At 37.1% G+C, this 24,825-nt stretch overlaps 2 protein-coding genes across 2 annotated transcripts; one reads left to right on the forward strand and one right to left on the reverse strand.

Annotated features, from left to right (window-relative positions):
• Positions 1–19,106: 19,106 nt before the first annotated feature.
• LOC147510826 (uncharacterized) lies at positions 19,107–19,847 on the forward strand. The gene is made up of 2 exons (XM_086598260.1): positions 19,107–19,304; positions 19,395–19,847. The coding sequence occupies exons 1-2, from the start codon at positions 19,107–19,109 to the stop codon at positions 19,845–19,847; spliced, it is 651 nt and encodes a 216-aa protein (XP_086454386.1).
• On the reverse strand, positions 19,727–24,483 carry LOC147510827 (uncharacterized). Its single transcript, XM_086598261.1, has 7 exons — positions 24,354–24,483; positions 23,748–23,752; positions 22,597–22,661; positions 22,304–22,436; positions 20,619–20,746; positions 20,349–20,535; positions 19,727–20,124 (listed from the first exon to the last, which is right to left on the reverse strand). The coding sequence occupies exons 1-7, from the start codon at positions 24,481–24,483 to the stop codon at positions 20,077–20,079; spliced, it is 696 nt and encodes a 231-aa protein (XP_086454387.1). The 3' UTR covers positions 19,727–20,076.
• Positions 24,484–24,825: the final 342 nt, after the last annotated feature.

The raw sequence follows: 24,825 nt of genomic DNA on the forward strand, positions 1-24,825 counted from the left end.
AGCTATTCTCCTCTGTCGGACCTCCTTGCCCCATCTGGCGGTGCCTCGGGAGGTTGCACTTCTGCTTGCTCGGTGGTGGTTCATGCATCTCATCCATCTTCTATACCAATAGGTTCTATCCCATCATGAGCAATAGGATTCTCATCATGAGCTTCAAACTCATGGTTCTCTGCATTCTCAATGCCTTACGCGACGTTCCACGGTAGGAACTTCGGTTCAAATCAACAAGATCATTGGTGAAAGCCTCGTAACTTCTCACCCTCCTCAAAGTCTGCTATGGTTTGGTCTTCTAAGAACACAACATCTCGACTTCGGATTACCTTCTTGTTAATCGGATCATAGAGTTTGTAACCAAACTTTTCATCTCCATAACCCAAAAAAAATGCGCTTGGCTTTGTCATCAAGCTTGGATCTCATCCTTCGAATATGCACAAATGCCCCGCACCCAAATACCTCTCAAGTATCCATAATCAACATCTCGCCGACCATACTCTCTGCGGATAATCACTATTCGAGGCTTTGCGGCGACGGGTTGATCACATGCACGGTATGACGCATTGCTTCTACCCAAGAGCTTCTAGGTAGCTTAGAGTGAGATAGCATGCATCTCATCCTCTCTACAATGGTACGGTTCATTCTCTCTACTATTCCCATTCTCATCTGCGGTGTCTTGGGAACGGTCCGCTCATGGCGAATCTCATGACTCGGCAATACTCTTCAAATGGCCCAATGTACTCACCCCATTATCCGGCGAATACACTTCAACAACTTCCCAGATCTCTCTTTCCACCATGTTGTGGAATTTCTCAAACACGCCAAGTACTTCATCCTTGGTCTTCGGACTATAAGCCCATATCTTTCTTTGACGATCATCAATGAATGTCAAAAGTCACGAAGCTCCCCCCGTGGGACTTCACTCTCATAGGACCACATAAGTCCGTGGTTGCTAGCTCAAGGCGGTGTCCTTTCGTGAGACGGGAATCTTTGGAAAGACACCTGTGTGTTGCTTTCCTACCAAACAGTGAGTACATGTATTTAAATGTGTATCTTTAATGTCCGGCATGGCCTTTTGCTTGGCAAGAACTTCCATCCCTTTTATGCCCATGTGACCGCGGTCTTGTGCCACGGTTTCGGATGAAGCTTCTTCTTACGCGCGATAAACCACGCTTTTACACAAAACTAGCCTGTGTTTTTGTAAAGAGAGCAAGTTTTTTCCTTCCGCTCGCTAACAATGGAACCTCTGCTTTCGGTTCCATACCCGTTACCAAACGAGTTTACAAAGCCATCGTCATCTAATTTCCGGCCGAAATTAGGCTTAACCGTATGTCGGGGACATGTCTTACATCCTTGAGTGTCAAGGTGTAGCCGACATTGGTTTCTATATGAACATCTCCAATGCCTATAATCTTGAGACTCCATTGTTACCCATCCTCACTTCACCATATTCACCACAAATTGTAGGTAGTGAAGAATCCCCTGCGGCGTGTGACGTGATAGGATGCTCCCCAGTATCTATCACCCACTCGTATCGACATGAGGTACTAAGGCAACGACACACCACAACGACACAATTCCCACTAGGTCGCCGACTAGTGCGGTAGTATCTCTGCTGTGTTTCCGTTCCTCGCACCATGTCTTCATGTACCGCGGTTATTCTTCTCATCCCTCTTCGATTGTTACGCATTCATATCCGGAAGTGGCCTTTTGTGGCACAATAGTAACATTGCCTCTCTCGCCTTTAGGAGTTCTAGCTTCACCCCTAGATTTACTTCATCACCTCTAGAGGGCGAGATGGTTTTACGCCCGACCTCTCCCCGTTTCTCGTGAAAAGGACCTCCGAGTGAGAAGAGTCGCTTCTTGCACTCCTTCTAGTTTCCTCATTCAACAAAGGCGTGGTAGCCATCTCCATGGTAACAATTCCATCCTTGGATGCTCCATGTAGAAAACCGCTAATGTCTCCCAACTTTTCGGGTAGAGAGCCTAATAGAAACAAAGCCTCAACTTCGTCTCCCAAATTGATCTTCATCAAATGCATCGATTGATGATATTCTCGTACTTCATTAAGATGCTCGGACATTGAAGAACCTTCTTGGTACTTCCGTGTTGCGCAAACTTCTTAACGACTAGCACTTTGTTTCCACCCGACTTCCTCTCATAAAGGTCTTGAGTTTCTTCCATAGAGGCGTAGGCGTAGTCTCTTGGGCCCACATGGTGAAAGACAATCGTCCGCAATCCATCGTCGAATGTATCCAATCGGCTTTTTTACGTCAAGCTTTTTCCACTCGGCCTCATCATCTTTTCTCGGTTTTACTCCCTCATTCTCAATGGGAAGTGCCAAGTCTTTCGCAAGTATAGGAAGTCTTCCATCTTGGCTTTCCGGATGGTGTAGTTCTTCCTATTCAGACTCATCATCACGAGTGTTCCGCGAATGGTCCATCTCTACAAGTTATTTAACCTCAAATCTTCTCTCGGGAATTTCAGTCAAACACCTTCCTCACCAAGATTCGGATAACACCCTAGGCTATTCTAACCAAGGCTCGATACCACTTGTTGGGGATTACACCAATACCAATCGGTTCCCCGCTACCTGATATAACTTGTATGAACACACTTCAACTCCCGACAAAATCTAAATATCAACTACAACCTATACTAACATGCCCAACTCGCTAAACAACTATTAACAATAGATAATAATGTAAAGCAGTAAAAGCAAACCACAACACAAAGATTTACCGTGGTTCGGCCAATGATGCCTACTTCCACAAGAGCCGGTTCTTAATAAAATGGGAAGGAAGATTACAATCTCTCCTTACAGTCTCTCACCTTACTAGATCACTCTTATCTCTTTACAGGGTTGTATCTCTGTAAAGGTACTCTCTCTTTGTTTTTAGTCTGGATTCCAATCCTTCTGACTTGTTTGGTTAGGTTTTCCAAAACCTTGATTTTTGGTTTTATCTCCAAAAACCAACTTTCGCGGGTACTGTAGCAAGCCCACGAAAAAATAGACCTGAGCGCGAGCACGCCCCATGTGGCGAGTCGCGCTTAAGACACTGAAGCCGAAAGCGGGTCGCCTCTATTCTATCGAACTCGAAGCGAAGTCGCTACTATGTGTGCGGCGGCCTCTTCGACATGTCGCGATGCCGAATTAACCCGTTTACGTCGACTCTGTTTTCTCTCTCCTCATGTGAGGGATAACTCCAACAATTTGATTGGTGCAAATCTAAGTTGATAAATCTCTATCTTGTTATTCTCTTATATATTTTATATACGATGTGCGTTTTGTGCATTTAGCTTTGAGGGTAATTTTTCTCTCTGGAATTCCAATTTCCAGGTGCCAGTTGAAAATGTTTTTTCTCCTACTCTCTTCGTAGTGTGACACTGTGACCATGGCAATTAATTCGTAGACAAACATAATTACTAGATCATTAGTGTAGGTTTTAATTTTAGTCTATAGTCCATACACCATTAAAAATAAGAAACAAACTACCAAGTAATAAAGGTCATATTTTTCCTGAATATCAACTTGACCATTGAAAATTTCCCCTGAAGGCAGAAACCTAGCTGCCTGCACACCTGCATCAACCTAATGGCTCATGGGTAAACATGACTTAATGTTTTTTTTTTTTTGATAATACATGACTTCATGTTCTATGGTTTCAGTACATTGGTCATTTATTAGCTTCTTTTATTGATTTAGACTTTGAAACACATCTTTTTATTTTATTTTTATTTGTTATGTTGTGGAGCTAGTAGAAACAATCTTCTGAAAATGGAAATTATCATATGTCCAGGTACTCTGATGTCTGATAAGCTAGTTTGAAGGAAAAGAAACTATAACATATCAAGTTGAGAGTTGTAGATGGGGGAGCACACCTTACCAGGTTGGTCCAATGTATATCAACATTTAGGGTTGAAGAGATTATTTGTAATAAAATAATATCCGATTATCTCTATATATATATTATAGCTCTCCCCTCCTCAGAAGAGAGACTTATAGCTCTCAATGTCTCTCTCTGCGAACCCTACTCTTTTCAATTCACGGAGCCAACTCCAATTATCCATCCCTATTTATTCAAAAAAAAAAAAAACGAAGGGTTTGGCGTTTTAGATTCTCTCCCCATTCACGTTAATTACTTTAGTGTAATTCAAGCCCTCATTCACGTTCTATTTTTTCCAGTTGAGAGAAAAAAAATAAAAGAACTCATAAAGCCGTCATTGAGAACATTGTTGCAAACTGTCGTCAGATATTCAAGGGTTCTATCAACTATGCATGGACAACAGTTCCTACATATCCAAGGTATACATATGTTGAACCGAGTGATTTTTTCCCCCTTATTACCAATTCTATATGAAATGTCAGTTATTAGTAATACAAATAGGGTAGATTGTAGTGGTAGGGAGTTTAGGAACATTAACGAAATTTGACTCGTACAAACTCACGATGGTTGCCACATTTAGAAGAATTGGCTGATTTGGCGTGGATATGTTCTCCTCACTATATGGATTATCTCCACACAAGATTAGATTCATCCAAAATATATAGCGTAACCAAGGATACTCCAATTTAAGGTGAAAATGAGTGACCCTGAATTCTCCAATTTGTATTTAACCTCCGGTGGGTGTAGACATTGCAGATCATTCTCATAAACAATCAACCAAAACCAAAATTTCGAACTGTGCCGATGATCCTGAATTGTTTGTGTTGTAATTATGTTATGATTGGAAATCATATGTATCGTTGCTTTTGAAGCTTAGCATTGCATTCCTTTTGTGAAATCTCAATTTTTTCGAATTTCAAGACCCCGTAGTTGCATATGACCATGCATCATATGCAAGTTAAAAGAACTTGAATTTTCTAATTGCAATAGGTGAGAGATTCCTTGCTCCAGTGCATTTTTTTAGAGATATACATTGAAAGAACAGGGCTTTGTACTATGCTTACTCATTGTCATGTATAAGTTTTGAGCAGTTCTGTATTAGTTTTACAAATGAGAAGCTACAACAGCATTTCAACCAGGTTAGATATCTTTGGTTTAAGTTTTATGAATGAGTCCACATGGTTTGTTGCACTCTTAATCTTAGCTTATAAGGATTTTATTTTGACATCATGTGTTTAAGATGGAGCAAGACGAATATACAAAAGAAGAAATTGATTGGAGCTACATAGAGTTTGTTGACAACCAAGATGTATTGGATCTTATCGAGAAGGTTATCCCTATCCCTTAACTGTAGCATTTCCAGACTAGCTTAATATGTGTGATGCAATATTCAATTACATCGACTAGCTTTATTTTTGTGCAGAAACCTGGAGGAATCATTGCGCTTCTGGATGAAGTTTGGTATGGAGGCGCTAATCTCAAGTTCTTGAATTCATAGCCTAGGAGGATTTTTTAATATTCTACGTTCTTCCAAAAACTGTGACGGTTAAATTCTTTTATGTGAAATATTACTTTGCATACTCTGATTTACATTATATTCCTTGCAGCATGTTTCTGAAATCTACACATGAAACTTTTGCGCAAAAATTGTATCAGACATTCAAAAATAACAAGGGCTTTATGAAGCCAAAGCTTTCTCGCACTGATTTTACAATATCTCACTATGCTGGGGAGGTATTCATGGCTTTGTCTCAATATATATGATTATTTTTTTCACTCTTAGTAGTCATATTGATTATATTTTAATCTTTTATACTCTCTATATAGGTGACATATCAAGCTGATCAGTTTCTAGACAAAAACAAAGATTATGTAGTGGCAGAACATCAAGAGCTGATGACCACCTCTAAGTGCTCCTTTGTAGCAGGTCTAATACCCCCAACACCAGACGGATCCTCAAAGTCTTCAAAATTTCTTCGATTGGAGCACATTTTAAGGTACTTTTATTCCACTTTTATCCCAACCTTTTCTTATTAACAGCATGGGTTTGATGATAATCTAGGGATTGAAATTTATTTCAGTGAACCCTTCTGTTGGTTCACCAACACGTGGTCTGTTGTGCACATTTTATCCCCTGCTCCTATTTTATCGATCGGGAGAGGGTGGAATAAATTTATGAAATCAACAAGGAAAGCTTAGTACGGTGAGCCTTCCTGCAGTCCAAGGGAGCTACTAGAAAAAGATAATAACAAATTGCAAAATAGTTTCAAAGACAATCTAAGAGAATTAGTGAGCATCAGTTGGGTACTTGGGTCTTGCAAATTTCCCTCATAAGGTTTTGGAACAAATTGGTTCCTACAAAAGTTTGCTTCTTTGTGTGGGCTCTTCTATGGGGAAGAATTTTAACAACAGACAATCTAAGAAAGAGGGGACAAATTTTGGTTAATAGGTGTGTGATGTGTGCTCAAGAAGAAGAGAGTATCCAACATCTCTTTTTGGATTGCAGTGTGGCTAAGAAAGTGTGGGAGTTGTTTCTTTCCTCTCTTCACATTCCGCTCGATACTTCTCCTGGGTTGAGAAGTATGTTCCTTAAGAAGCCATTGGTGGTTTTATTCCCTACGAGGATGTTGCTGAGTAAAGACACTGCTCATGCTCTTATATGGACCATTTGGCTGGAAAGAAATCAAAGGATACATGTAATTGCAAATACATCATTTGGGGTTGGGTATCTCATCTTCCTACTGTTAGGAATTTGAGTTTTGATTCTATTGTAACTGATTGGGAAGCTATAGTGCAGCTTTGATGTAACTATTATAAGGGTAGTGTGAACCTCTCACACTGATATTCTAATACAATATTGTTTTATCAACCAAAAAAAACAATCTATGACACAATTACACCTTGACCATCAGAGAGTGCCATCTAGACACAAAGCAAAGGTTTATGCTGTGCACTTTTCGAAATTAAAGAAGCTTAAATTCTCCCCCGCAGCTAAGCTGATTAGGTGTAAACTAACAGTCACAGCTCACAGAAGGTGCCAAGTTTGGAATCTCTTAGGAAGCCCTTGGTTCCAAACCAGACAAGCATGGATGCCTGGCCTTTAGACTTAAATCAAGTTGTACCCTATTATTATTATTATTATTATTATTATTATTATTATTATTATTATTATTATTATTATTATTATTATTATTATTATTTATTAACATTATTATTTTTTTATAAAAAAAAGCGGCTTCAAGTTATACTTTCTATTGAAGGGTTTCTCACCCTGTACGCTCAAAGTCACCTCAACAAGTTCTATAGCACTCGACAAAAAAAGAAATTGAAAGGAACATTTAAAAGAACTTGAATTTTCTAAGTGGAATAGACCATGCGTAAGAACAAAAAATTCAGAGGACACCAACATGGGAAGTTCACCGTTTACACATATTTTCACACATCCCCCATTTCGTATAGATTTTTTGTTTTAAAGAAACTAAAGATTACACATTATTGCCATTAGAAAGTTTCTGTTGTTGCTGTTATGGAGCTTATTCTGTTCATAGCGATTCTTAGTATGTATAAGGCTTAGACAAAGTTTAAGTTTGGAAGTTTAGTTTTTTTGTTTAAGTTTACTTACCAAGAGTTGGGGATTCAACCTACTTGGACCGGTTGGATGTGCAAGACGAGTAGTGTAACATCACGCTCGCACACTTCAACCCAACTTAGGGGTTGAAGTTCTAATGTTTGCGAGACGAGTAGTGTAACATCACGCTTGCGCATCTTAACCCAACTTAGGGGTTGAAGTTCCAATGTTTAAACAACACTTTCCAAGCTTTTACATATTTTGTTTAATCAATCATTAGTTAATTAGCTAAGCGTAGTTAATTTTCATGTTTATCGCTTTCATAGTTTTAAGCCCACCCACCTCTCCCCTCATATCCTCTGTTTTCATAAACAATATAGGACACCAATCTAATTGTAGAAGTTCAGAGTCAGTAGATATGAATAACTAGGTTAATACTTTGAGGCATCTGATATATCTAAATTGATTATTAGTTTTATTCTCATATGAAGGCGGAGGTGATATTTTAATCTCCATTTGGTTTATTATAGTGAGAGAGATGATGCAAGAGATCACTCACTTTCTCTGATCGCCACCCATGGGAAGGAGATTGGATATGTGCATTTACCAATAGATTTATTATTTTCTTGATACCGCCATCATTTTTTCTCTAGGTTTGTTCTTACATACTTGATTCACAGCTGATGGAATGTTGTCTACTAGCCTCTCAGTCCTTGGTTATGACTACATAAACCTAGGTATCATTCTTTTCTTATCAAAAGTTGTTAGGTGATAATATGTGAACAAGATATATGAAGAAAGAGACACATTGGAATCATTTTGTGGAACTGTACAAAATTGTGAAATCGAATCAGAGAATGAAGCAGCAGAACAAGCTATACAATTAGTCCACAACGTGTATCAATTTGAAGTTAGAGATTATAATTTCAAAGAACTCCAAGAAGCCAAGAAAGAAAACAAAGAACTCCGAAAGATACGGAACGACGCAGAAAAAGAAATCAATGAACTAAGGGAAGCTAATAGACAATTTTTTGAAATTAATCAATATCTCCACAATGACATCACAGAATTTGGATAAGAAAACAGAGAACTCAGGACAACCATTCCAAAAGGTTAAGATAAGGATGCAGAAATGGCAGAGAGTGAAGAACACAAAACAATATACATCAGTGACAGTGAAGAGAATGATGGAGTATTAGAAAATAACGAAGAACACTTGACAATATACATTAGCAACAGCGAATATATATATAGGGGGGATACAGCTACAACCTTTGTAGCCCAGCTTATTGTCTGGCAATGAAATCCTCGCCATTTATCTAAAAAGCAATCCAACGGATGTAACCAAATTCCAACCGAAGCAATCGAAGTTTCGATTCACTAAATATGGGAGGGTAGTTTAGGAAATAAAATTTGTCCGAACCCAAAATAGAATTTTAGCTCCAAATATAATCGCGACTTCTCTCTCCTCTCTTTATCTCTTAGAAAATCAAAAACGTTTTGTCCGGAATCTATAAAGGTAAATGCTTAATTTTGAGAGTAATTTGTTTAACTTTTATGCAATTTCGTGTTAACTTTGTGTGTGTAAAATCTCTGTTTGATGTAATCTCTGTAAAATCTCTCAGAATTTGTCAACGAGAGGTTGAGAGTTGGGGACAAAGTTAAGGGATTTTGTTTTTGAGGGGAGAGCTTGATGAAATTGAAAGTCACTAATCACTCCTGTTGTTTAGCTGGTCTTAAATACCGATCAAGCAACATTCCATGCCTTATTAGTCGATTACATATCACTATTCAGTTGGCCTAACCAGCTCTGTAAATCTCTGTAATGGGCTTGTGCGTGCATGGAATTAGACTTTTTCATATTTGAATATGAATATTAGACTACCTCTTCATTTGAATATTACAGAGTCGTCCTACCTCTTCATTTGAATATTAGAATTTTTTGGTATGGGCTGGGCTTGTGCGTGCATGAAATTATTTTGGTTTTCTTCTTGGCTACACAATATTTTCTTCTGGCGTGATCCAACAGTATTGTATGGTTGAAGTGTTGTAGCTCTAATTTTATATGGTCCTGCTTATTCATATTTTCAGAATTGAAGAAAGGTGCACCACGTTTGAAGTATAGACGACTCTCTCTCCAAAATATGGACGACTCCATATTGATTGATGAAGTTGGAGAGCAGGAAGAATATAGTTCGGGTGAGCAACTACTGTTTCAATTTTATTTTCGATTTCTACCAACGAATTCAATACTGTATTATTGTATTGTGTTAGATTTTTTTTTTTTGTAATTGACTTGGACACATTTATTTGCAGTACCCGAGCCTTATACGGCATGTTCTTCCTCTGTTCAACCTCCGAAGTTTGAAGTGGAAGTGGAAATTGTGAAGCCACCGTGTTTGGGAATGTGTTTTGAAACTCTTGAGGCTACAAAACAATTCTATATAGATTACGGAAAATTGTTTGGATTTAGTCCCGTAATTCGAAGCTCAGAAAAATCATATTCTCGTTCGGATGAAGTTAGTAGTGTTCAAATGACTTGCTCGCGTTTTGGGATTTATAGAGCTCGAGGAAGCAAAAATATGAATGTGGATGGAACTGAGAAAGAAGTGAGAAAAAGAAACACAAATACAGTTAAATGTGGGTGTCTTGCTTCAATGAGGATGACAAAGCAACAAAATAGTGGAATCTGGAAAGTGGTGAAATTGACTTGCGAGCACAATCACAATCTGGTTAGTCCAGCAAAAAGGATGCGTATGCCTGTTAATAGAAATATGCCTGCTGCAGCTAAGATGTTGATTGACTCAATTCGTGATGGTGGTGTACCTGTGAATAAAGTTGTTGATATACTTGACGGAGTACAAACTGGTTTTGATGATAGGGATTGTTGGAACCATTTGGGCCCTTCGAAAGAATACAAGAAACCGGTGAGAGGTGATGCTACCGCGGTGCTTCATTTTTTCAAGAAGAAAAGTATAGAGGATCCTAATTTCTTTTATGCAATACAGATAGATCATGAAGCAAGGGCCATTAATTTTTCTCGGGTAGATGATGGTCGGTTATTACCACGATGTCGATATTTTGGTGGCGTGGTTTTCTTTGACACCACATATCGTAAGAATGTATATGAAATGCCATTAAGCCCCATTTATTGGAGTTAACCACCATATGCAATCAATCCAATTTGGTTGTGCCTTTGCTTTTGGATGAAACGAAAGATTCTTTTCAGTGGGTTTTCGAGACTTGGCTTGGAGCTATGGGCGGACGTGCCCCATCTGCAATTATCACAGATCAAGATAGACCTATGACTCTAGCTATTGGTACGGTATTCCCTAATACTCGACACAGATTCTGCCTATGGCACATTATGAAGAAGTTTCCTGAAAAGCTTCCGAATTATTATTACAGGAGGTCAAAATTCAAAAAAGAATTCAAACAATGTATTCGGAAAATATTTATTCCTGATGTGTTTGAAAGGAGGTGGGCAGAATTGATGTCTAGTTTTAAGTTGGATGAGAATGAATGGCTTCAAGAGATGTACAAGATTCGACACAAATGGGCTCCAGTTTATCACTTGGATACTTTTTATGCCGGCACTTCGACTACCGGGCGTTCTGAAAGCATGAATTCTTTTTACAAGAATTTTTTCACAACTACGACAACTCTTAGAGAGTTTGTAGTGAAGAATGATAAGTGTTTGAAGAAGATTGTTGAAAGAGAAAAAAAAGAAGATTATATTACTGAACACTCGAATCGGATTGTATGCGGTAATTCCTTTCTCTTGAAGAGTGCAACAAGTGTGTATACAAGGAATGCATATGATAGGTTCAAGCAAGAATTCGAGGTAGCTGAAACCGAGTATGTCCTGCATGATGATGAAAAAGGCACTGACGGCAACAGAACCTACACTTATAAGTCGCGAGTTACAGGTGACTTCCCTTCATTACTATATCTCATCTACTTTTACAATGAAACTCAACCTTCATTACTACAATGTAACTTTCCTTCATTATAGGTGACGAGCATGAATGGAAGGTGAAGTTCAACCCAGCGACAAAAGAAGGTAATTGTGAATGCAAAACTTTTGAGTTTCTGGGGATACCTTGTGGACACCTCATAAAGGTATTTCAGAGTCGTAATATTGAGATTCCCGAGCACTTTATTCTTAAGAGGTGGATGAAAGGGGCAAATAAGTATAGAGCTGAGTATGACCGTGGACTAGTAAGTGGCCATGAGAACTCTGAGATGCTGAGAACTACTCAACTTCAAATGGTTGCTAATCAGTTGGTTTATGAAGGCTGCGAAACCGATGAGACTTACCAATTAATCTTTGCAAAGACTACAAGAACTGTCGGTGGAGCTCAAGAAAAGAAGGAAGTTGACCACGTGTTTTACATTTGTTAATTCATGCACCGTTGGTGATAGTTCAAAGACCGCCACTTGACGACCCATCCCAAGTTTTACTTGAGAATCCTAACATCTCTCAAACAAAAGGAAGAAAAAAGCCGTGAATATTTATAAGAAAACCAAGGCCGGTGGTAGAATAAAAGGTGGTCTTGAACAAGCATCTTGCAAAAAGCCAAAGCAAAGACAGAGAGGAGATGTACATGTTGTAACAAAGTTGGTGTTAACCATGACGGATTTAAAATTGTCCGAAAATCCAAAACGAAAAAGAAGGGCCCAAGTAAGTATAATATTGCCTCCTTAAAGCTTAATTAGGTGGTATCCTATCTTATCGCAATTGCCTTTAAAACTTGTCGTTTTCCATTCTTTTTGCTTTACAATAGTAGACGAGGACGAGGAGGACGAGGACGAGGACGAGGACGAGGATGAGGACGAAGACGACGCAAAGATGATTGAAATTGTTTGAAGCTTGTATGTTTTTTTATTATAGTGTTGAGTGTTGGAGCTTGTGTTTGTAGTTCACTTGTTTTTTATGGCAATGAAATCTTGTGTTTGTTATTGGTTTATGTGGAACAGGTTGAAGCTCACAAGGGAGAAGTTAAGCTTGCTAACATGGGGAAAATGACATGTGGTGTCCAGAGAATTTACAGTTATTTGCCTATTACTCCTTCCTTGCAGTTGAGTTGTTAAGGATACTTGAAGTGGTCATGGTTCACTCTCCGTGCAAGTTCTCACTCTATGGCGGAAACTTGGTGAGGAAGATCGTTGGTTGTCGAAAACACATAGCCTAGTATAGACCGATTTGAGCCGCTGCGGATATATGGTTATAACGAACTTGTTTCATCCGGGGAAATTGAGTGGTCTATATTTGTTGAATTATGGATCCCCTGTTTGAGATCATTAGATGTTTCATAGAATGTCTGCAGTAAATTGAGTGGTCTATATTTGCTAGAAATAGCTTGAAAATAAATTATTTGTATGCTAATATTGCTTGCAAGTTTTGCTATAATAGATGTGCCAAATTTCATTTTTTTTTTTAATGTTGTTCTAAATTCTAACCATTGTTAAGTCGATTATTGGATGTGCGCTTCTTGGCAGCAAAGTGACAATTCTTTCACATAACCTGTCGAGCAAACCAAGATCTTGAAATTCTTTCACATAACCCGCCGAGCAAACCAAGATAATGTCATGATCAGTAGCGTGTTTCTAACTTCCTTTTAAACTTCTGATTTGTCCTTAGTACACCATATGTCTTCTATTGTTATTATGTACGTCCTTTGGTTAAAGGTTAAAGATCAATGTGGTACAATTGATTTCCTTATACGACCGAGAGTTGGAGCAAGAAGGCCAGTGTGTCTATTATGGTAAGGTTTGGACAATATTTATAGTCCACTCTAACGATTATCTCCTTAGCGAAAACCCGACATGGTTCATTCTCCAACCTCATATTCTCAAACTTCAATATAAGCCCGCACAAGATTGCGAGTAAACATCTTTCTCGGTGCAATACATTGTTCTTAACAACCACTAAAAGTATCGAATGAATCTTCTCGGTGCAATACATTTTTCTCAAGCAAAAAAAAATGGACTTGCTTGAATTTCTGAAGAGATTTTTCTTCAAAGAACAAAGGGGTCATTATCGAAACAAGGCGACAAATGGGCACTTGAATCGGGATCATATTTCATATGAAGAGTAATGGGTCGTCTAGTTTTAGTACCACCACCAACATGATTGAACCCGAAAACCCATTAAAGCTTCAACCAAAGGTGCACTTTTTCCATCGGTTTGATGGCCAACTACTAAAAACAAATTGGTGCATCAAATGGTGTATCGAACTCCCCGTGCTAGTCCATGTAGTTCATTGTGCTATTGTTATTACAAAAAAAAAGTCAAGAAAAAAAGACTTTGAACGCGTCTGCCAGTTCCACAACAAGAAGCAAAAAAATAAATCATCAATGTGTCTTGAGTATCGGCGAGGGAATCCCTCTCGAGGCAAGATAGTTCTATATGTCTTCTCTCGGTGAAAAGAAGACATCTTCAATCCATCTATATGCTGGTCTTGTATGTTGTCATATGACATTATATTGCTGCCCTCATAGCTCCTCTTGTTGCATCCCGTCTCATCTCTGCAGCTTTACCACTGCCTCTCGAAAATACATGTGTACTTACTGTACTTGAACATGTCCTACTCCTTAACAAGCTCACTTGCTTCACCTGAGAAACTGTAAGAGGATAATCTAACATCGGATACATAATTCACAACATCAAAACAGAAAATATAGTATCTTTTAAAGACGAAAGAATTCTTTATTATAAGAAGTAGAATTCATTGCCAAAAGGTGTAACACACGTCAAATTTGAAAACGGACGACGGGGAAGAGAGCAAACATAGAATTATAAAACCTCAACAGCTATACCTCCCATTAAGAATCACAGTTTGTCATCAATTGATAATACTGACTTGGAATCACATTCCATCCTAAGAATATCATATCGGGTCCGTTCTTCATCTTCCTTTTGTTACAATACAAGATTCTTGATTTTAAAGATATGCATTGGAGCTAATTTTCTTGTGCCCAAAATAAGAAAATGAGTTTAGTGGTTATATAATGGTAATCCTGTGCGATTGAGTAGTTGAATTAGTTTATCGAATATTCAAACAAGTTTATACTTGTCATCCGAAGGGACCTAATCTTCTTTTCAACAAGGACTCACTAACATCATTTCAGTCTTAAGAAACAGTTCTAAAGAAAAGCACATCTTATGAACATATTCAGGTGCAAAAGCTTATGCATATAAAATTATAAATAACTCATATAAGTTAACGACAAAAAAGTAACATATGAAATTGATCAATATATCATACCAGGGTACTGTTTCCCATAGACGCATGCAACATTGGCTTGAAGATACCTGATGCCAAACCTGTAAGTTAAACTATCAAAAAAACAATAGGAAGAAAACGGGCAACGAAAAATTTCATCAAACACGTAAGATGCTGATCACTTATTCCAGACAGAACAATCCAAATCCAATCAAATAGAAAATCCCAACCAAAGCATTGCCACTGAGCACATCTATTGCAGGAAGTATACCTGTCAGAGATTTCCCTTTAAAAATAATAGGTGGAGCCACAGCAGCAAAGATGCAAAAGCCAATATGAAGAAAGTAAAATAGGAAAAACCACCCAAACTTCAAGGCACTATATGTCCTCATGGCACGATAGAGAGGACGGTACCATAAAACACTCCTGGAACTCCAGAGATGAAGTAAATTATATTATAGCAATGAAGAGAAAAACTTAACAGCTGCATCTGAAGATAAAAATTTTTGCAGTCATCAACAATTTTACCTTCCAATCAATAGAACATTGCCAATGAGTTTAAGACAGGACTCATTCTTAAACCTGTAAGAGCATTGGTATTTCACAGAAACATAAAAAAAGACAACCCCCCGCAAGTAGTATAGAAAAAAGACAACGAGAACACCGATTGAAAAAAACACAAGTTAACATAACATAACGCAAGTCTATATTGCATGCAAGTTCACTAAAAACGCAACGAAATACAAAGATACAAAGAACTTTCCATTACAATAAAACTGGAAATCACCCCCTTCATTACTACCACTCATCTAATTTTACAACGAAACTCAAACTCTTTCGACAAACCATCATCGTCAATTTCAACTGTAATTTTCACTTTTTTTATCTCTTTTAGAAGATGAGGAAGAGGCGACTGGGGAAGAGCTTGAACTCGCTGTCGACTCAATGTTGTTCCTTAACATAGCTAACAACTCTTCCAACCATTGGAAATCCTTCCCACACTTGGTGCAATTCAAAAAAATTTTACCTTCATTTTCATTCTTCTTCATTGTTGTGTTGACCTTTCTAAACCCTGCGCAATTCACTTATCTGCATCTCAGATACTCCAGAGGTATTACTGATGATGCTCTAGCGTCATCCAACCATTGGAAGTCTCTGCAAACGCGGCAGGTCAAAAACTTTTTTCCAAGAGATTGAGTTTGACCCGACTGTTTCAAGGTCCTACTTCCGCGACAATTTCGAAAGCAACAAGGTGTGGACAACCAACCACATTTATCTGATGAATGAGTGTTATCACCACACCTATTGCACATAGTTATTTTCATCTACAGTAACACAAATTCAACGAACCAAACATCCAGTTAGCTAAAAAAACAGTTCATTGAGAGCTAAAAAATAGTTATATCCATCTTGTAATAGCAACATACAAGAGTTAAATATATGATTCTATGCTACTTCCATTTACTAATCCAGGGAACAAAAATTGAGGATCAACAAGTGGAAATAAACGAGTGAAGGATAAGCAAATAAACCTCAAGCTCAAAATGCACCAAAAGGACAATTACACCACTCTTAGCATAAACCCTTCTAAAACCCCTTCACATACACATATTTCTAAACAGTTAGTCAAACAATAAAAATATCACAAATGGGAATTGTGGGTAAAAAAAGATTAAACCTTTTGATTAACACAACCCCGAGAATGATTTCAATATAAAACAATATAAATGAATAAAAAGACAAGAGAAAATAAAGAGAGGACTGACATGCGGGTCTGCATTGATGAAAGCCACGAGTATTAGGACGAACCAAATCAACAAGGTCTTTGAACAAGGGCTTTTTGAGATGGTGTTATTTTTTCAGTGTGGGTGATGGTGAATAAGTACTAGACTTTCAATTTCATCAAGCTCTCCCCTCAAAACCCAAATCCCTTAACAAATTACAGAGATTTACAGAGATTACATCAAACAGAGATTTACACACACAAAGTTAACACAGAATATGAAAAAGTCTAATTTCATGCACGCACAAGCCCATTACAGAGATTTACAGAGCTGGGTTAGGCCAACCTAACAGTTGATATGTAATCGACTAATAAGGCATGGAATGTTGCTTGATCGGTATTTAAGACCAGCTAAACAACAGGAGTGATTAGTTACTTTCAATTTCATCAAGCTCTCCCCTCAAAACCCAAATCCCTTAACTTCGTCCCCAACTCTCAACCTCTCTGTTGACAAATTACAGAGATTTACAGAGATTTACAGAGATTACATCAAACAAAGATTTACACACACAAAGTTAACACAGAAAGTGCAGAAAAATTAAACAAATTACTCTCAAAATTAAGCATTTACCTTTATAGATTGCACACAAAAAACGTTTTTGATTTCTCGAAGAGATAAAAAAGAGAAGTCACGATTATATTTGGAGCATAAATTCTATTTTTGGTTCGGACAAATTTTATTTCCTAAACTACCCTCCCATATTTAGTGAATCAGAACTCGCGATTGCTTCGGTTGGAATTTGGTTACATCCGTTGGATTGCTTTAGATAAATGGCCAGGATTCATTTGGCACAACCTCCGGCTACAAATGCTTTTGTATCAGATCCCCATATATATATATACATGGGATTATTTCATTATATCCTCCTTTTCAATTTATTTAAATTTCAATAGTTAAATGGAACTTCAATGATAGATTTATGTTATATTAATATATTTAATTGAATATATGATGCTTAAATAGGATAATGCCCAAAAATATTTGCCAGGTACATATTTGCTAGGTAATGCTGAACTCTTGCCAAGATTAAATAATTCATGTAATTAAACAAAATAGTAAATGAGGATTTATGAGTTTCAATATTATCCACGGCATTTCCAACTGCAATAGCTCCAATGATTGGATCAAGAGATAACACTGGAAGGAAACATAAGAGAAGTTTAAAAATGATACAACTGCCTATAGAGAAACAGGAAGCACTATAAAAAAAATAACCAAAGAATATACTATCTCCAAAGAAATGTCATAGTTTTTAGAGTTCTTTTCAGCAAGATATGGCAACGGTTTAGGATCCTGCAAAGTGTAGTATTACAAAATAAGCTTTCACGCAAGAACTATAATATAATTTGCATTTGAAAATTTAGGATTACTGCCCCCACGAAAATAATTCTACAGCAAATCAATCGTTCCCTCAATGGCAAGTTTCTAACCAAGAAGAAAATGTCTGTGTTCAAAATAAAGAGGAAGAAGTAAAGAATTCGCAGAAGCAAGGTCAGACTTCATCTGAAGTGGATATGATGCAACAGAAATCTGGATCTGAAATTCAGGTGCAGCAAAGTGGTCAAGTGAGGAAACAAAGTCAGCTGCAAATGCAGTAAAAAGATGATCAGCTAGAAAGGCAAACAGAACCGAATCCTCACTAGCTTTCTAAGCAGAGTGGGATCCAAGTATCTAAACAAAATCCTATTCATTATGGAGGACAAGACAGAACACGGCAACCAGAAAACCACCAACAATTCCCTAATATACAGAAAACGAATACCCCACAGGCGGAGGCTGTAGCTTCAGAAAGTCGCAGTAAACAGGTATCATTTGGCGTTATGCTTCTTATGCTATTGCCTCTGCTTGAAAAAGACAGAGCTATGCAGCTACAGGCACTCTATTTCAAATTGCGGGTACCTTTTTTCTGTATTAACTTCCTCTATTTTTGTATTTCAAATTGCGCTCACTTACCTTTTTTGCGGGTACCTTTCAAAACGGAGAAGAAATGGCAACCCCCAATACTAACTCAACCAAATTGTAATGAAATAGAATTGAACTCCTACCATAGGAAGTTGAGCTCCTTCAAAAATATTGTCAGAGTTGAGCTTGAAAAAATATTGGCCACCTGAAAGTTTGTAACAACTTCACAACCTATATAGCCTGTTCTGTTCGGTCGAAATAGACTTCATTAGTAATACAGAATGACCAGGGGATTTAGATTGCTCAAGGAAATTAAGTCAATTACACTCGCCTTCAACACCAATTTACCACTGTCCAACTTCGCTTTAGGGAGATTATACTATGAAGGATACATATGAAAGTGTGAGAGGAACCAAAGTTCCAATAGAGTGGCATATTATAGTGTGGTACTCGAATAAGATACCAAGGCATGCGTTCATCACATGGATGGCATTGAAGGAAGGTATGAAGACTTTAAAAAAAAATGAAAGAATGGAAGAAGGTACAAGATGACACTTGTGTTCTTTGCTGGAGGGGAATGGAGACTGAATGTCACCTGTTTTTTGAATGCACGTATACACAATATGTTTGGGCAGAACTGTTAAGGCAATCGGGATATTCAAGACTCAGAGCACGAACTTGGAATGAAGAGATTAGGTGGGTGGCTCAAGCGAGTAAGGGGAAAGGAGGGAAACAAGACGCAATGAGATTGATGTTTGTTGGTTATCATTATTGGGTGTGGAAGGAGAGAAACAGTAGAATATTTGATAACAAATGGTTAATTGTGGCTGACATGGTTAAACTGGTTGTCGAAGACGTTAGGACAAAGCTTGTTTCGTTGAACATAAAGATGGAGAGTGGACCTGATAGAGAGAGATTTATGAGCATTTGGAATATCGAAGTGATAGAAAGGAGGTACAGCAAGACCAAATGCAAATGGGAAAGAGTGCAAGAGGGCACTTATAATTTGAACTCGGATGGCACCTTGTAGAACAATGAGGGAGGATGGGCAGCTGTAATAAGAAATGAGAATGGCGAAGTGACGTCAGCGGCACATCGGAGGTCAGACTATAACAACATTGCAATGATAGAACTTCAAGGGGTAGAGCAAGGAATCAAAATGGCGGTGGAGCATGGAATTACAAGACTCAAAGCGCAAACAGACTCACAAAATGTGGTTGCATTCATTAACAAAAATGCATACCCATGGGAAGCAATACACCTGATGGCGAAGTTTAAGAAGAATGGCAAAGAAACTTTAGAATCTTTTTCTATTGTACATGTATTTAGAGAATGTAATAAACTAGTAGATGCATTAGCTTCTAATATCCCAGCTGCTAGGTACATCTCATTAATTCCTAGTTCCTTTGCAGAGGATGTGAAGAAAATAGCATATGAGGATGCAATAGGGAAAGAGTATGTGAGAGAATGTAATGGAAACTAAGTTAATTTATTTACTTTAATAATATAGGGGTAAGGGACCTCTCAAAAACCCTGCTTTCTGATAAAAAAAAACTTCGCTTTAGGGAAGACAAACTGATGACCTCTGGGTGTGAGCCAACAAAGAGACTAAAAGATATGGAAAGCTGTCAAAGCGTTGAGGTACACCACAAACCACAATGAAAGGCCCCGGAATCCCAGTCCTCGCCATATGACGACTAGTGAAGAAAATATCATTGGCTTTGTAAATCTTCAGCAACAGAAAATATCTTTTTACTTTGCTGCCAAGAAAAACATCCACAGTCAGAAACACAAAACACCAAATTGCATACATGATCAATTAGAAACCAAGTACATCGACCAAAAACTCTAAAAATATTTGCAATACCGAGTTTATAGAGTCTATAATGAAATCCTATAAGGAGTCTCAAATGCAAATAGAGGACGTGAGAAGTAACATTGTGTCTTACTATAATAGAACTTCTGAATTGAACACTCTACTTACAGAAGTTCTAGATGAATCAATAAGTTGAGCAAAGATATTCATGCCTTCAGTGTGGCCTGCGTTCTTCTCAGCTTCTCCAACATTCAAAATATTCTCAATCCCTTCCAGACAAATAGTAACTATTGTTGGATCAGGGTAGACAAGTAGATCACATAGTGGTCTTATACAACCCTGGCTCACAAGGTACCTAATATCAAGGACAACAAACAGATAAATGCACATTCAAACTATAATAATTAAAGAGGAAAAAGAAAAAGAAAATAATCATACTTAGTTTGCTCATTATCACCACCAGAAGTAGCATTTGAGATTGCCCAAGCAGCTTCTTTCTTGATATCAAACTCAGCAGTTTGCAGAAGATGGACAAGAGGTCTAATAATATTAGCCGCAATCACAGCCTGCACAAATTAGAAAGTAGAGATTAATCTCATGATCAATCCATATACTACAGTAAGCAGCACGGCCTGCAAAGATTAGTAAGCACATCAATGATGGTAATAAAAAACACAAGTGTTCCTTGAATTTTTAACATGCTTCTATATCAAGTGAGTTAATTTCTTTTATCCATTTAAACTTAATGGTTTAATAGATCTGTCACAAGGACGTGCCAATTCCTAAAGAAAACCTATAAGAGCTGGAAATTGGTTTCAACAATCTACTTACAGAAGTTCTAGATGAATCTACAAATTAATCCCTCCTGAAATACCTCTTAAGGCAATAGAAATTTTTTCAAGTTTCTTCAAATCATCTTTATAACAACATACGATACATGTTCTTGAATGAGTACCAGATGTGCATGTCTCTCTAATCATCTTTCGTTTTCAGGCTGTAAAGCATTTCGTCAGAATTTTGCAACATTTGATTACAGATATTGGTCAAGATAAAAAGCGCCTGTTTTTAATACAAAGCAAAGTTCACTGGTTAAAGTCAGACTCAAATGCTACCTTCCGTAATATGGTTAAACTTCTAAAAGTTAATCTACAATAGTTCATCTAATTATGATTGTGCGTCAACAGATTCAGAAGGCATGGAAGAACTTGCTGATTGATGATGAACTGGGGAAAAAATATAAATTAAAAAATTAAAACACAATGCAACCAAGCAGTATCGAGGTGTGACAACTCAAATGAGCAACTTCCTACATCCTAGGATCGTAAAAACCCCCAATACACACACACCTACGGCTTCTTAGACAACATGCATGGTTATTGATTTTAAACTTTCTTGATCTACAAAGACTACAATAAGAAGACAACGTGGTAAGCTGCACAAATTCAAACAAAATCAAGTTCCCACTTCATCTCAAAGGTGTAAATCCGAACTTTAGTTTTGGAAACAAAAATTCAACTCAGTTTTTGGAACATTAATATCTATTCTTTTCCTTTTTTTTCATGAAATCATTTGATGTTATTGTGTTAATAATGCAATTGATTCTACTAATTTTTTTTTTTTTTTTTATAGTTACGGTGTGGGACTGTGGGTGTTGAATTGTGATCCTTTCCTTCAATTAGAAACTCTACAAGCTTATTGTCTTCAGTGCATGTAAAGAAAAATAATTGGATGTGCAGTAATTCTTTGTTTGCTAATCTGTCCTAAGCAGGTGGTTAGCATTGGGTCGCTTATTGTCTTCAGTGCATGTAAAGAAAAATAATTGGATGTGCATTAATTCTTTGTTTGCTAATATGTCCTAAGCAGGTGGTTAGCATTGGTTAAGCCAACTACACGTTGTTAATGGTAGAAAAATAGCAACAAGGGGATATTGTTGTTCCTCAAAACATACAAGAACACAAAATAGGCTATGGTCGTCAAAATTAATGAATGGAAATGCAGAACAATAAATAACAGAAGAGCACAAATCCTTTATTAGAAATACAGGATAGTAAAACTTTGCAGCGGCAATTTTGCGGTATATTGAACTCAATGTGTTTAACAAGCAATCGAAGTTTATGGCTTACCAAAGCCTTTTCCAAGGAAAGCCCAAAGATGTACATATTCCCATGCCTGAATATCCCTAGCTGTTGATGAAAATCTAGATTCCGAGAAGGTCCAAAATATGGTGTGGAACTTCCAACTGGATGAGCTTGCCCTCTGTCAAAGAGAAATAAAAGATCAACTGAAGAATATGATACACTAACATTTATCAAATTCAAAGATAGTCATATCTAATAAAATAGGAGGTTACCATATAAAAATTATTAAAAGTTAGAGGATCCAATCAATATGTAAATTATCAAAATGCAAAGTCTACTTTTCAATCCCACTAGATGTCAAAGTAAGGCTTGACTGGTGATTCAGGGCACACCTACTACTGACCTACTCACAAGAATTAGCACAAAGTACTTAACCAATTAATCTCCTCATCAATTAAAGCATTTCCAATATGGTACAATAAGTTACTAAAAAAAAACCAGGGAGAACAAAGCAGAAAATGAGAACGAGAGCGAATATATATGATATGACGGTGATGATTGTTTTTAATATTTTTTCTTTTGCATTTCAGTTTTTGCCTGTTAGATCTATCATTTACCGATTGATGGACTCTTTATCAAAAGCAAATTATATATATATATATATATATATATATATATATATATATATATATATATATATATATATATATATATATATATATATATATATATATATATATATATATATAACAATAAAAAAATAAAAAATAAAACGCAATACAAAAAGGTTAATAACGATAAGAGAAAAAAGTATACATGTAACTGTTGTAATTGTTACTCAGATAACAAATTCCAAGCCGTCATTCATGATCAATTTAGGTTCATCACCTTCATTGTTAAATGCAATGCTCCAAAAGATAAACCAGGAGAAAGAGGAAGGAACAGCACTAGAAAAGACTAAAGGTAGGGGTTTATTGTTCAATTGAACGTAAAGCTCAATTGATAAAAAAAACTAAATTGGAAACGAATTCGTAATCAAAAGGATTTTTTGGTGGGTAATCGATCAAAACCTTTAATGACTTGGATACTTTATTCTTTCAACTTCAATGACTATCTGAGTTTATTGGGGTTTATTAGGGTTTCAACTTCAATGACTTTATTGGGGTTTATTGTTCATTTCCAATTTGGCGGGTAATAACTTGGAGGAAATCACTGTTTACTTGAAGACACATGCAATTCATGAAAAATATAATGGGATTGAAGCCCAAGTTAAAGTTAAGGACACAAAACAATATTTCCGTATACGGGTCCTTTCTCTGTTTCGTCTCCAAAAATCTTTAGCAAACCATTTTCCGTATACTTTAACAGTAGCCAAGTTATATCCAATTTAAAAGAAGGAAAAATAAATGTTCTAATGTTTGCACTCTCATACAAACTTCAATGCAGACTTCGCATTTTAGCAACTATGCATATCCAGACACACTGTTACCTCACCTGCAAGGAGCCAAGGACTGTCGTTATTGCACATAGCATTTTAGTAGTGTTAAACAAACCCAACTTAATATTCGTCATGGCCTAAGGTACTGGTAAGGTATGCAGTATGCTATTACTAATGGTCTCTAGCTCCTGCAGTCTTGTAACTAACAACAGTAACCAGCTGCACATCACGCTGAGAACATTTGGCAGATAAGCTTCCACACTCTGAGTCCTGTAACTAACAATAGTAACCAGCTACACATCACACTGACAACATTTGGCAGGTAAGCTTACACACTCTGACACTCTTCTGTGTGAAAGCATTTGTTGTTTGGGTTTTAAAATCAAATTTAAGATGGGCGTTCTCCACTGTGACCAGCAGAACAATATCAAAACAAAAAAAATATTCAATGAGTCTGATAGGTCTAATAAAAGGAAGTGAATATTCTAAAAGAGAAAAAAGGACAAGAAACATTACACTATGATCACCATAAGCTAGAAAATCATTTAATTGGCTGAAACACACAAACTTGCAAAGTATCAAGACATATTACAATTCAAAACAAAAAAAATGGCCCTCCAAAAACAAAAAAACTAACCCCAACTTTCTAAAACTAACAAAACAGCATTGGGTATTTCTTAACAAAATCCATAACTAGCTCAGCAGCCAGCATATGTGCTTCATCCTTGAACTTCCTATCCATTTTTGTGTTTGCAACAACCACACATTTGTCTTCCCAATCATCCATACTCTGACATATTATTTCTCATGCAGGTTTACTACTAAAAATGTCAAATCAAACATAAAATATTCAATTCAGCCAAAACATAAATTAGGAGAAAGAGGAAGAAACGGCAAGTAGGTGATATAAGGAGAATAACCTAAGAACATGGTTTGGAGGGTTTATACAACAACAAACATACGCACAGAGAAATTGCAAGGGGAAAGAAAGCCTATCACCAACCCAATCTATAACACAAACGTTTTAGGACTGTATGGACCTAAATATGACCACCAGCGGATGTGTATGGTACATGTATATGTATCACTAAGAATGTGAAGCGACTCCATACAGATCCTCACACACTAC

Source organism: Coptis chinensis, chromosome 3 (assembly GCF_015680905.1).
Source record: "Coptis chinensis isolate HL-2020 chromosome 3, ASM1568090v1, whole genome shotgun sequence".
Classification (NCBI taxonomy): Eukaryota; Viridiplantae; Streptophyta; class Magnoliopsida; order Ranunculales; family Ranunculaceae; genus Coptis; species Coptis chinensis.

Bases quoted from the DNA above. Each gene is read 5' to 3' on its own strand.
- LOC147510826 (XM_086598260.1), top strand. From the start codon at position 19,107: ATGAGATTGATGTTTGTTGGTTATCATTATTGGGTGTGGAAGGAGAGA. The intron at 19,305-19,394 runs GTGATAGAAAGG...GGCACCTTGTAG, and splicing joins TGAGCATTTGGAATATCGAA to AACAATGAGGGAGGATGGGC.
- LOC147510827 (XM_086598261.1), bottom strand. From the start codon at position 24,483: ATGGATGATTGGGAAGACAAATGTGTGGTTGTTGCAAACACAAAAATG. The intron at 22,437-22,596 runs GTAGACTTTGCA...TCTCTTTGACAG, and splicing joins ACATCTAGTGGGATTGAAAA to AGGGCAAGCTCATCCAGTTG. The intron at 20,125-20,348 runs GTAAGTAGAGTG...TTTTCTTGGCAG, and splicing joins TTGATTCATCTAGAACTTCT to CAAAGTAAAAAGATATTTTC.